The 14,985-nt window shown below is 35.7% G+C and overlaps 1 protein-coding gene across 1 annotated transcript; it reads left to right on the top strand.

Annotated features, from left to right (window-relative positions):
• Nucleotides 1-420, top strand: LOC149146873 (GDSL esterase/lipase At1g28590-like). The gene has a single exon (XM_089441647.1). It carries the CDS (start codon nucleotides 1-3, stop codon nucleotides 418-420), a length of 420 nt encoding a protein of 139 aa, XP_089297773.1.
• The last annotated feature ends 14,565 nt before the right edge of the window (nucleotides 421-14,985 follow it).

Below are 14,985 nucleotides of genomic sequence, written 5' to 3'. Positions count from 1 at the left end.
ATGACTGGAATTTGTACAACAAATGCTTCTGGTTTGCCGCTCTTAGATCCATATCTCGGCAATAGGACTTCAACTTTCAACTGCGGAGTCAACTTCGCAATGGGCAGAGCCACGGCTTTAGACCTTGATTTCTTTTCATCTAAGAATATTGCGCTCGTTGGGACTCCATTTTCTCTGGACACGCAGATCCAGTGGTTTTTATCTCAAAGACCGAAATTAAGTGCAACCTATAGAGGAAAAGACTGTAATGAGCATTTTGCAAATGCATTATTTCTGATGGGGAAGATCGGCATTAACGACTATACTTATGCATTATTCCAGCAACGGTCGATGAAAGAAGTCGAGACCTTTGTCCCTTTAGTCGTGGATAATATCATAAACACACTGCAGATTAAAGCTGCGAGCTATAAAGATTTTTAATACGGAAACTCGGCGCAAAGATACTTGGTGAATTCCTGAGTGGATTTAAAAACACATCTGATGTTTTGTATTGCAAATTGGATCCGATAACACCGTTGGATCAGATCAAAGAGGAGATTTTAATTATCACATTCAGTTAACAAAGGGTGTGGACGCAAGGTTTATAAAATTGTTTTGAATTGGAGCGGATCTATTTGTAATCATCGCCTCGGCGCTGGAGTCGCGATTGACACTTGTAGTGGGCTGCCAACCGCATATTATGAACGCCGAATTAATATATCAGTGGAGGAATAGAGTTTGGAGCACGTGGAACAGTAGTTGATATTATAGTAGTGTATGTCAGGGTTGGAATGTTTTAGTTCAGCGGAAGGTTAGTCATCGAATCGGATCTGGAGATTCAAATGCGTTGGCAACTTTAGGAACGATGAAATCTGCGTTTCTTTGAAGTGCAGAAGCAAGTGTCACAGCTTGAGATTGCTGGACATAAGCTTTGCAAAAAGGACTCTGTCTATTTGACACAATTCATATAATTGTTCAAATCGGTATCTGAATGTCGATTTATAATCTGAAGGTTGAGGAAGATTGGTTTTGAAGGTCTATTTTTGTACAGGAAAATCTTGGGGAAATTTAGACTCAACCGAAGAGTCCTAAGTTGAATTGTGAACGGAATTTGATTGAGAATTGAATCCATCAGAAACTGGTTGAGCGCTATCAGAACAAGGTGAGTATTGTGGTGTGAATGCATTGGGCGCATTGTTGAAGGACGGAAACAGATCCTTAGTTTTTTGGGAACATTAGAATGATAATTTGGTTTGATTTCTATGAAATGTAAAATGTTGAGCTGCAGCGCTCAATGCAGAGTATGAAGGTTAATGGTATTTCAGTTTGGTTCGTAATTAATTTTCATTCGAATTAATTGGGTTTATTTAAATCCTTATTTGAGGGTGATTGAAGATGCAAAATGTATATGGAAAAATAGAGTTGTGATTCTAGGTTTGCAGGGATTTACCTGCATCAATTTTGGTATCAGAGCTTGGCTCTGGTAAATTGAAGAATGTTTGTTTTCTGAATGAAGACAGAAGGTTTTGTTGAAGAGCTGGAATTGCTCTGGGAAAGGATTCAAGTTTTTTTTTATTTAGTTAATCGCATGTGGTGAATGAATGTTAGATTGTGAAACTGATAAAGATGGCAGCACAGGTATGCAAATGTAGTTAAGGAAAGACGCAAGATCAACAGGATCTTGAAGGTGAGTTTGTAGTCGATATTTAATTCTGGTTTGAAGAACTATTTGTGGGATTTGGTTGCAGGCATAGTGAAGAAAGTCTCAGCGGAAAGAACCAGATGCGTTCTTAAAAGCAGAAGTGGCAGTGAACCTGAAGATTCCAACTAAAGATTGGACAGAGAGGACACTTGAAGTGTCTTCGAAAGAGAGAGTGAGAGATTGCAGAAGCCTAGAGGGAGCAAAGGTGTTGCTCAGGAGAAGATTCCAGATAGTGGATCGTGCTTGCCAAAAGACTGAGTGAGGAGAGCTTAGTGAGGTAAGATTGCAGTAAGGAGGACTTACTGTTGCAGAGGCTTGATGCAGAGGTGCGAAGAGCTCATGGAAAGAGAGGAGCAGGAAATGACTACAAATAGTCATAGCAGAAGTTCACAAGGGAGCCACAGCAGAAAGGAAGATGCCAAAGCAAATGGCATGAGGATGAGTCAAGAAGAGTTTGACCGAGAGAAAGCTGAGATAGATTTCCAGATTGGAATATTGATGAAGATGCTGCAGAAAAGTGTTTGGACCATGAGGAAAAGAGTAAAGTGGCCAAGGCTACGAGAAAGGAGAAATCAGCAAGTGAAGTCAGAACTAGCAGAAGAATTGAGAAAGATTGAGCAGATATTGAGTGCTCAAGAGGAATCAGAGAAACTCAGAGAAGCAGAGGTAGAGTTGGAAGTTTCCATTTGCAGACCAGGAACAAGGTGAAATGTTGGGAGAAGAAGATAATGAGAGGTTAGCTGAAGGTCTTCTGGACTACTCGCAAAATTCAGAACAATTTGAGGATATGTTGACAAAGGAAGCGGATGAGGCTATGAAGCCTTGTGATTTTGATTCTTATAGTTTGTGTATGTTTGCAGGAAGTGCAGAGGGTGATGGACAGCCTGATGAAGTTGTCACCAAGAATGTAGATCTTGAGGTAAAATATGATGAAGAATCCTTTTTAGAGGAAGAAGGTGTTGATCATTTGCAACAGAAGAAGTTCATAGATAAAATCTTGTTCGGTGTGAAACAGTCAGATGAGGTTGATATAAACCAGCAGTCTGAAGACAATTCCATAGTGGGACTACAAAAAGGTAAACCGATGAATTTGTTTAATGGAATTAATGAAAGATGCTTACAATATGGTGATGTGGAAAGCAGGTCAACTCAGGAAGAATGCCAGGAAAAGAATGAAGCTGAGAAGAAAAATTGTGATGATCTACTGGGGAGATTTTACAAGGAGATAGAATTCTTGGAAAGATTACTCGAGGAACCCAAAGGAAAAACAAAGCTTACAAAACCTGATGGAGGAAAAGGTGCGGAAAACAGCATTAATAAATATGATGCTGAAATCAGAGAAATCGAGCAGCGATTACTTGAAGGTGAGATGAAAAATCAGGAGCAACAAAGGAGTTATGTTCTCAGAGACATGAAGGAGACAGAAATATTAACTCAGCAATATGAGGATGAAAGTAACCTGAAATTTGGAAGGAATGATCAGCTACATGAGAATGAATTTGAGGAAGACATTAAATTGCAGGAGTATAGACGCTGGCAGCAGAATGAAGAACCAGAAATTGGTCCGGGAGTACAAGAAGGATCCACTGAAATCCAAAAGAATTATGGTGGAGGATTGGTGCTTGAAGCATCAAAACAAAATGGAAGGTATTGTATTTTGAAAACTGAAGGTTGTTTGCATGTCATATCAACTTGAAGAAATACAAACAGTTATTGGAGACTGTTGTATTAACAGATGAAGAGATGACTACTCATGGTCATATGCAGAATAAGGAGGATGGCCAAATAATTTTTGAATACAGTGAATCATTGAAGGTCATTGATCTTGAAGAAAGCCAGAGTGAAGGAGGATTAAAGACAGCTATTGCGAACAATGCAATCAGTAAAGATGGTGCAGAACTTTTCAGAAAACTTCGAGATGAGATAGCAGATTTGTATAAGTCGAATCTTTTAATGAGGAAGCCAGCAATGAATGAAGGATTGCAAATTAAAGTGAGCAAAACAGCAGCAAGGTATGTGCAAAGGACAGCAACAGATAGTGATGCATTACCACATAATGGACAGAGACTTGAGGGACAAACAACAGCAGCAATAATCAAGAACAGACTATCAAATCAAGTATGGGATCCAGGAGGACGCAAACCAGAAATGTATGATCAGGAGATCATGGTTAATTTAAACTTTGGGAGTCTGATGCAGGAGCATCTAGACCTAGCCAGCAATGTGATGGAATGGTCACATGTTGTGGCTAATACAAGTTGAAGGAAGATTTGGTTGTTAATCTTGTATTAATTTCAATTAAATGTATTTAGTTAAGAGTGGCTTAATTTTGAGCAGAAATTAGAAATAAATGGCAAAGGGTCCTCCCTGCGTGGAGATCAAGCCAAGTAGTCTAGTTGTTTAGATTAGGATAGGATGTGCATTCTAAAAGTAGAATTTATTCCTCCAAATGTGGAGGAGATGGTTAACTTAGATATGTGCAATCTCCATCGTTTAAAAAAAAAAAGAGTAGAGCGACAGTGTAAAGGAGAGTTTTTGAGCGAAAGCTCAGATTTGAGTGTGAATATAGCTGTGGATTAAAATTCATAATTCTGGAATAATTTAGAAAATAAATGAAGTTCTGTTTTATTTGGGTATTAGGAGCGTAATGGTATTCTGCCCAAATCAAATGACAATTGATGATATTGTGTGATAATGTCTGCACAATTGATTTAAGAACTCGATCTATGTTTGTTTTGGAAATTGTATGCATTGTTATATACGAGCCTATGTTATTCAATAATTAGCTTCTTTGGAAATTGGTTGGAATGATAGTTTTCCATGTTTTATGTTGTTAATACAAACGTGGCATAGATTAAAGCTTTACATATTCATGAATGACTGGAATTTGTACAGCAAATGCTTCTGGTTTGCCGCTCTTAGATCCATATCTCGGCAATAGGACTTCAACTTTCAACTGCGGAGTCAACTTCGCAGTGGGCAGAGCCACGGCTTTAGACCTTGATTTCTTTTCATCTAAGAATATTGCGCTCGTTGGGACTCCATTTTCTCTGGACACGCAGATCCAGTGGTTTTTATCTCAAAGACCGAAATTAAGTGCAACCCACAGAGGAAAAGACTGTAACGAGCATTTTGCAAATGCATTATTTCTGATGGGGAAGATCGGCATTAATGACTATACTTATGCATTCTTCCAGCAACGGTCGATGAAAGAAGTCCAGACCTTTGTCCCTTTAGTCGTGGATAAGATCATAAACACGCTGCAGATTAAAGCTGCGAGCTGTAAAGATTTTTAATACAGAAACTCGACGCAAAGATACTTGGTGAATTCCTGAGTGGGTTTAAAAACACATCTGATGTTTTGTATTGCAAATTGGATCTGATAACACCGTTGGATCGGATCAAAGAGGAGATTTTAATTATCACATTCAGTTAACAAAGGGTGTGGACGCAAGGTTTATAAAATTGTTTTGAATTGGAGTCGGATCTGTTTGTAATCATCGCCTCGGCGCTGGAGTCGCAATTGACACTTGTAGTGGGCTGCCAACCACAATTTATGAACGCCGAATTAATATATCAGTGGAGGAATAGAGTTTGGAGCGCGTGGAACAGTAGTTGATATTATAGCAGTGTATGTCAGGGTTGGAATGTTTTAGTTCAGCAGAAGGTTAGTCATCGAATCAGATCTGGAGATTCAAATGCGTTGGCAACTTTAGGAATGATGAAATCTGCGTTTCTTTGAAGGGCGGAAGCAAGTGTCACAGCTTGAGATTGCTGGACATAAGCTTTGCAAAAAGGACTCTGTCTATTTGACACAATTCATATAATTGTTCAAATCGGTATCTGAATGTCGATTTATAATCCGAAGGTTCAGGAAGATTGGTTCTGAAGGTCTATTTTTGTACAGGAAAATCTTGGGGAAATTTAAACTCAACCGAAGAGTCCTAAGTTGAATTGTGAACGGAATTTGATTGAGAATTGAATCCATCAGAAACTGGTTGAGCGCTATCAGAACAAGGTGAGTATTGTGGTGTGAATGCATTGGGCGCATTGTTGAAGGACGGAAACAGATCGTTAGTTTTTTGGGAACATTAGAATGATAATTTGGTTTGATTTCTATGAAATGTAAAATGTTGAGCTGCAGCGCTCAATGCAGAGTATGAAGGTTAATGGTATTTCAGTTTGGTTCGTAATTAATTTTCATTCGAATTAATTGGGTTTATTTAAATCCTTATTTGAGGGTGATTGAAGATGCAAAATGTATATGGAAAAACAAAGTTGTGATTCTGGGTTTGCAGGGATTTACCTGCGTCAGTTTGGTGTTCATTGGTTCCCAAAGACTTGACCAAAACTTCCCCACAAATTGGGTCTCTCGATCAGATACAATAGAAGTGGGTAATCCAAAATGATCCCATACATGTTCAAATAATAGTTTTGCAGTTTGTTCAGCTGTAATCTATTTATTACAAGGTATCAAAATACACAATTTTTTGAACCTATCCACAACAACATATAGATAATCATGACCTTTTCTATATTTAGGCAGTCCCCCAACGAAATCCATGGAAACACTTTCCCAAGGGTGAGAAGGTAGTGGTAATGGAGTGTACAAGCCTAGTTTTCTATTGTTGGGCTTGCTTTTAGCACACATAGGACACCCTCTTACATAACTAAAAATTGTCTCATTCATTTTTGGCCAATAACAAAATCTTTGCAACTGTGCAACTATTTTACTTACCCCAAAGTGACCTGATATCAGAGAAGTGTCTGCTTCGCTAATTATCTTTATTCTCTTAGTTTGTGGAATGCAGATTTTCCCACAATGGTATAAGAGTAAGTCCTTTACATGATAATCCAATTCTTCTACTCTTTTTCCTTGACTCAAGTTTCATATACATCTCTAAAGTCTATATCTTGAGCATATTGTTCAATGTAGCTTTCATGTAGCACAAAATTATGCTTAAGTGTAGTAGATGCATTTATAATGGGTCTAGATAACATGTCTGCAACTTTGCTATGTATGCCCTTTTTATATCTCATGACTAAATGAAACTGTTGTAGAAAACCCATCCATCTGTAATGTCTTGATTGCTACAACTTAGTTTGGGATTGTAGATATTGAGGTGGTTGATGATCAGTATGTATTACTGTCTGTTTGCCCATTAAGTAATGTTTCCACTTTTTCACACTCTGAACTAATGCATACAGTTCTTTTGTCATATGTAGGATAGTTAACTACTGCAGAATTAAATGTCTCAGAATGATAACATATGGGTTTACCGTGATGTGTCAATGCTGCTCCCATGGTATAGTCACTAACATCTGTTTGGATCTCAAATGGTCTTTGAAGATCAGGCAGTGCTTATACAGGTGTTGTACTAATCTTTTCTTTCAAGGTATCGAAGGCTTTCTACTATTTGCCTCCCCACTAAAATACCTTGTTCAATCATGTCAAAGAATGTAAGGGAGCTGCAATTGAGGAAAAGTTAGAAATGAACTTCCTCCAATATTGTGTTTCTCCTAAGAAGCTTCTTACCTCTGTAGCAGACTTGCGTTTAGGCCAGTTCACAATGATTGCCACTTTAGAGGGATCTATCTTCAATTCATCACGTGCTACTATATGACCCAAATAATTCAGAGATATTTTTCCAAATTCACATTTTGAGAGTTTAACATGAATTTTTTCTCTTTTCAAAACATCTAATGTCTTCTTAACATGCTTTAAGTGTTATTCCCATGCTTTTCTAAAAATCAAAATGTCATCTAGATACACAATAACAAAATCATCAAGAAAAGGTCTGAGTACATCATTCATTAATCTCATGAAAGTAGCAGGAGCATTAGTTAAGCCAAAAGGCATAACCAGCCACTCATACAATCCCTGCTTTGTCTTGAAAGTAGTCTTCCATGCATCTTGTTCTACAACTCTGACCTGATGGTATCTAGTGTGCAAGTCTAACTTGGAAAAATAAACAGCTTCTTTCAATTGATCTAAAAGATCATCTATGCAAGGAAGGGGATAACGATTTTTTATTGTTATGGATGGAATAATGCATGTGATTCATGTGTGATCACATATGCATGTTAGGGTTATTATGATCATACTTAAATTTGTTAAGGAGGGATAGTATTCTATGGTATTATGCAAAGGTTCATGCATGTGGAATAGTTATGCAAGAATGTCTCCCATAGAATTTTATTGGATTCACCACTATCTATGTCCTCCATAATGAAGCTTGATACTCTTGCATGCTTGATAAAGAACTCATCGTGCCATGTCGCATATGGGTATTAGGATTTTAATCATTATTCCTAGCCTTATTAGTCAAGCAAAAATCAACATTTATTCCAACTACGCTCACATAGGGATATCAAAGATTTAAAATAAGTGTATGCTTGAATTTAACCCTTTGTTCTAGTTGCCTCTTAATGACTAAGGGCTAATCTAAAGAGTACTGTAATCACTGTATCTATAATGATTAATTTAATACACTTGTGATGGCCACTATTACTCAACTCTAAATGAAGAAATATTTAATTTAATGGAGCCTAAGGGTGAAATTTCCGAGTAGGCTAATGAGGTTCATTACACTAAGCTATATGGAGTAGTCCACCTCAGTAGAGTTTCATTGATCGGTTTTAACTATAAAACCTCTATAAAGAGGAAATTGAATCTTGAAACTTAAAACATGTAAGCACCGTATTGGTTTCTTGTCATTAAAAAAGATTAGGATTCCTTAAGGTTAAATCCAAATGTTAACATGGTTTATTGAGGAATTATTAACATATGCATGATAATTAAATTGGATCAAGAGATCAAATTTAATGAAGAGTTCTATTCATTATGGGAATATGCTAACTTTTACCCCATCTAGATTGTGTATCGAAGCATGATTTCTTTACAAACCATATGGTGTCAAAAAATTGTATTAAGTCAATGCGAAAATAAGTGGCGAAATACTTCTATCAATCTCGAATCGCTATCAGCACCTACCTTTAAGGTTGATACTTTTGGTATACATATAGTAGTGTGTAGCTATCTATCTATATATATATATATATATATATATATATATATATATATATATATATATAATGTATCTATAATGATTAATTTAATACACTTGTGATGGCCACTATTACTCAAATCTAAATGAAGAAATCTTTAATTTAATGGAGCCTAAGGGCGAAATTTCCGAGTAGGCTAATGAGGTTCATTACACTGAGCTATATGGAGTAGTCCACCTCAGTAGAGTTTCATTGATCAGTTTTAACTATAAAACCTCTATAAAAAGGAAATTGAATCTTGAAACTTAAAACATGTCAGCACCGTATTGGTTTCTTGTCATTAAAAAAGATTAGGATTCCTTAAGATTAAATCCAAATGTTAACATGGTTTATTGAGGAATCATTAACATATGCATGATAATTAAATTGGATCAAGAGATCAAATTTAATGAAGAGTTCTATTCATTATGGGAATATGTTAACTTTTACCCCATCTAGATTGTGTATCGAAGCATGATTTCTTTACAAACCATATGGTGTCAAAAAATTTGTATTAAGTCATTGAGAAAATAAGTAGCGAAATACTTCCATCAATCTCGAATCGCTATCAACACTTACCTTTAAGGTTGATACTTTTGGTATACATATAGTAGTGTGTAGATGTATATATATATATATATATATATATATATATATATATATATATATATATATATATATATATATATTTTGACATGGCATAAGAGGCCTCATACATAATACTGAAATGCCGAGATAAAATCTAATTTGTGCCTAATTCATGCTGAATATGAGGATGCATAAAAAAGATCTCCATGGAATAAATAACACTGAAAACCTAACCATCAAGTTTCTCCTGTTTAAAATCATGGAGTTGTTGCGTGTTAAAATTAAGGTTTGAAGTCGCTAATGCAAAATATTACTTGTTCGACTTTTGACATAAAATTCCTATGTTGTAAATCGAACGTGGAATTGCTTCCAAGAATTAGAAATGAACGAAAGCACTTGGAAGAGTGCTTTTATTTTTATTTTTAAATCTGTAGGTATATAATATAATTGATTCATAAGAACAATACAAAAGATGGCCTATCTCAAAGTGAGAGATGTAATTTGGGCAATTAGATCTTCAGATCAATAAAAATTAGAAGTGATAACACCGATATTAGAGTTAAGATCAAATGTGGTTTTCATTTATCCATTGATTAGATGGATTCGATAGTTTCATCACAATCCAAACACCTCAGTATCCTACGCATGGTCCAATAGGTTATGGACAACCATAGATATGGCATTAAATTGAAAATGCAAAAAAAAGAAAAACTAGCATCACTATTTCCTTTTGTGTAAGCCACCTCTGTGTCTAGCGTACATTCAGTTGATGGTTTTTCTTGCCACTCACCTGCATTCCATTGATCGTGGTCACCTTCTAGCCCCCTAAAAGGTGAGAATTCCACATGCTCATTACCCATATGGATTCGATATAGTTTCCATGATATCCACACCTTGGGAAACATCCATGAGAGCTCAACCTCATCTAATGATCCAGAGAGGTTCCATCCAAAAATCTGACTTTCTGGGTTAAGGATATAGGGACGCTATTGTCTCTCTGTGCAAGATATGGATAGGACAAGGATTTGCTTTAGTATTATAAGCCTTGCAACCATGGAGGCGGTGGCATCCATTCTTATTTGAGGAGGATGTGATGAAAAAATCCATAGGTTTTCGAGTCATGCCAGCAGTCCAATTAAGAAAAGGCTACTGTAAAAGTAGCGCTATAAAAAGTTAACTCCTAAAAGCTCTCCTTCGTTACCTTGCAAACTACTCATCGATTAAAAGTATCTCAAGAAAAGCACTAGGAAGCTATTCGTTTGTGCAAATTGGAAAACCCCAAACGATTGTTTCCCTTCTCCAAAAAATAAAATCAGAGGGATAAGGGTTGTCAAGATTTCCATGTACCAATGTAATCCTTTCTCAAATTTTCCTACACATAGGAGGCGACTCAGAGATGGTAATTGACGGATTTTATTAGGTGTCTCAAACCCAAAGGCAGAAGCGCACGCACCATCTTAGAAGGGTAGAAGCAGCATGACCCCGTATATATATATAGATTCCAACGAGTTCCATTCTAATTAGCTATGAGAATCATAGTTGGTAAATAAATAATGTAATTGAATTAATGACATCGATGTTGATTTTTCTGTTTAACAATTGAAATGTGCTCACATTGGTTGGTTGGTGTTTCATAATTAGAAGGTCGAGGTGAAGCACCTCCATGCAAGCCTTCATCCATGAAGGGATGGAATGGTTTCAAATGGCATCGCTATTGAGTGACAGCATTGGTATTTGCAGGAGCACGATGTCCAAAAAAGTCTATTTTTAAAGCCGACATGGTCAATAAAATGGCCAACCTAATTTTGTTTAGATTTGGCTTGCATATGGGAAGGAGGAAATTTATTCGAGGCATCCGTCTATGCTTAGTGTGGCTTGGTTCCATTCTCTATTTTTAAATCCCGTGCAATATTAGGTGGACATTAGGTGATTCTAATTATATGTATCTGTGGACACTTCCTTAAGTTTCTTTTAGAATCAATGCTTATCACCTCTCTACAATAAGATTGCGAGGATTTGGAAGGTTTGTATGTCTCTGTGTCATACGAAACCTTGGTTACTTTTCGTTCTTCTTCTATAATGTTTTCTTCGGTATTCGTTTCAAGAACTAAAGACTTATTTTTTGTATTGGGAGATATTTCATATTTGGTGGGAACTATCATAGCAGGTCAAGGTAAACTCATGAAACACCTCCGTCCAAGTCTTTAAAGCAATGGAACAGTACTAGGTGCAATCGTCAATGAGCAAACAACACGATAAAAGAAATAAAAATTATTTAAAATTACGAACATGGTGATTCAAATGGTTAATAAATTGGTTGTTAAGATTTTAGCTATTTTCATCCTCACGGTCCTTAATTACACCGAACATGCAATCAATATATGTGAATGTTAACTCGTATTAATATAAAAAGCTATGATATTTAAAGAATATGAAAACGTACATGCAAGTATTGTGAAACTTGTAGCAGGTACAAGAATAAGAAATTGTTTAATAGTAGTGTTGAATTGGTATTCATTTTTAAAATGGTTTAATTCATTTTTTAAATGGTTTACCCATCATACAGTAACGCACGGGACTAATTAAGATTTGAAAGTAATGTGTGTTGGTGCAATGGTGATTAGTTACTTTATAAGATTTATTAAACTTAGGTGAAATATATATGTATACTGTTGACCCCTAATACTCATGATTGGGTGAATATAATGTAAATATATAAATAAATAATATGAACAGTTATCCAGAGATGAAGTGAATAATATCTCCCTCATGTATATAATGAAGACCTACCGGAAGGAGTAAACACAAATCAATTTTTGGTTGATTAGTTACTTCCTAGTCTGACATAGTATGAGAGCTAGTCCTAATTTTAGTACTCCTGCCCTTATAACTCCATTTCCTGCATATGTTCTACCTATTTTTGCAGAACTCAAGTGTTATATACATTTTTTGAACTTTCAGCCCTCCATTCAGTCTCATATGCATTTTTATATTCCCCTTAACAGTCGCCTACTTCAATCGCGATGACAGTTGTGGGATATGAATGCAAACCTTTCACCCTGTGCCGCTCTAACACTTCCAATTTTTACATTGAGGGAAAAGCGCAGCATCAAGGGATGGATATTGTGAGGCTCTGCTTCTGGTTAATATGCTATTCATTAATACGCTGCCTGGTTAATATGTTGTTCATGAATACGCTGCCTGGTTATTACGTTGCTCCATATAAACGATGTTTCATATTTGTCACATATATGCTGCTCCAGGTATTTTAAACTCTGGCTTAATAGGAACAAGAATTTTTGAAGTGATGTACGCTGGTGCATTTTGTTCCTTTTTTGTCGGCTGTCTGCTGGTGCATATTGAGAATTTTTGAAGGGCTGTACGCAGGTGCTTATTGAGAATTTTTAAAGGGTTGTACATTGATGCATCCAGCTACTTTATAGACATCGTTTTTTCTCAAACTATCGACTCTCCCTGTATTTTTTGCAATATGTTTTAATACATATTAGAAAAGTTGTTAGTGTATGTTGATATTGTGTAAAATTTGAAGATTACAAGATTGGTGTCAGATATGGGAAACTCATGTGCATTTGATTTGATCTAATAGTAGGTTCATAAGCTACGATGCAGTTAGTGTGACGGCATCAGGATTAGAATGGCTTCCATGTACTAGCATCATCTACAGTCTCTCTCATGTATATAATGAATACCTACCTGAAGGAATAAACACGAATCAATTTTTGGTGGAGGAGTTACTGCCTAGTCTAACATATACGCTTGTCTAAAATACTGTTGGAGTCTATTCTCACTTTCTCCATTCTTAGTTCGGTGTTATGGAAAATTACATGAACAATTATAGTGTTAGGCACATAAAGCCAGAAGTTGTTGGGGATCAAATAATTTTTTGTGTGTAGCCATGAAAGTCTTTCGGGCATCTCAACATCAAGATCCACAGGGCATGAAGTAATATATTGTTTTATGCTTAAATCTTAAATGGAGCTACTTGTGTGGAATTGTTACATCTCTAAGATACTACCTTTGCGGGTGAGTCTATGACAATCTTGGCCTCCATGGTCCAAGATGCTTAAAAAAATAGATATATGGTTTTATGAAATGATATTATTAATAAAAACTATTATTCCAATTTTTTTTTTCATGCAGTTACAATGAATGTACAAATACGCCTCCATAAGTGAAGGACTCACAAATTGAATTAGGCCAAAAAATATCTATAGATATAAGCAAAAGAGAGAAAATCAAGTTTGAATAATTAACATGCTAGAGGGAAATCTATTTTAACATGTTATTATATATACTATAATCAATGCATTGGATATGCATACTAGTAGTCTTGTGTACCACAAATAAACCATGGTAATTAATAAGAAGCAATTCCTAATTCTTTTGATTGATGGAAAATAGATCATGTTAAGATTATAAGTATATTCTTAAGAGTATGAAATTATGAAAATTAAGAGCATACCTTAATGCATATATCTTATATAAATAAGGTTCTATGGGAAAATATCTATCCAATATGAAGTATTCTAAACTCAAAAAGAAATTGAGACATGACGAGCATACTTCTTAGTAAGAAAAATGGTACAATTGTTGTGTCTATGCACAGCTTACTAAACCACGGAATACGTGAAAGGACGATTGTATAATAGAGAGACCAAAATTGTATCATCATTTTATTGTTATGTAATGATACATATATCCATGCATTTGCATGAATGGTGTTTGTTACCATAGGCTTTCTGAGTGGTCATTCAGATAGACATGTTTTAAAAAGGATCATGTTTAATATCCATGCATAGTCAAGTGTCATATGGATCTTCCACTTCCTCATGACTTCTTGTATTGACAATCTCTTACATGTTGAAATAAAATAAAGTTCATTTCTCAACAAACATAAAGATGTTGGTTACCCCAATGCCTATTAAGGGCGAGTATGGTGTAGAGGGAAATAGCGTGATTTGACTTAATGACTATATTGGTAAAGTAGTGTAGAGTTGTTGTTGTGTTGTGATAGACAGTATGTTTCGTTGCTTAGATGTTGGGCATAGTTGTGTTGACTAAATATTGGTGGGTCGTGACTTGTAGTATCAATTTTATGTTGCTACCGATGCTTACAAATATTCATAGCATGTAGAAATTTGGTATTTCCTACATGAAGGGGATTTGAGTTGTTTGAACTATATTGAACTTATATTTTGTTAGCATACATGCTTGGGCTATTATGTGCCAATATTAAATAGGCAAAGTATGCATGAGTATGTTAAGAGTGAGGCTGGACAAGGAAATTGTAGGCTATCAATCTTAATTATAGGAAACTTTTTATAACCAAATTTGTTATACCATGCAATAGGGAGCAAATGCCTTAAAAGTAATGTTGTTCGATTTTGTTTAATATTAATAACAATTAATGCATATGGGAGGAAGATATAATTCTCAAGTGGCACACTTACATATCTTGCAATCAAGTCATCAATTTTCCTCATGTTTCTATTAGCGATTTTTCTAGTGATCCAAAATCCTTCTAAAAAAAATAATTTGTGGGTCAGGGCACTGAATAGCATAGTGCAACCGCTCCATGATCATTGAATCACAATTTCTTGCCATTCATTCTGAATAAATAAAAACTACTTTACTTGTGAACCCACATC

The sequence above is a fragment of the Pinus tabuliformis genome, chromosome 9 (genome assembly GCF_031772625.1).
Source record: "Pinus tabuliformis cultivar Carrire ecotype Pingquan chromosome 9, CPIR1, whole genome shotgun sequence".
Lineage (NCBI taxonomy): Eukaryota > Viridiplantae > Streptophyta > Pinopsida > Pinales > Pinaceae > Pinus > Pinus tabuliformis.
The sequence above is the reverse complement of the archived record's forward strand: the minus strand, read 5'-3'. Positions and strand labels throughout refer to the sequence as shown.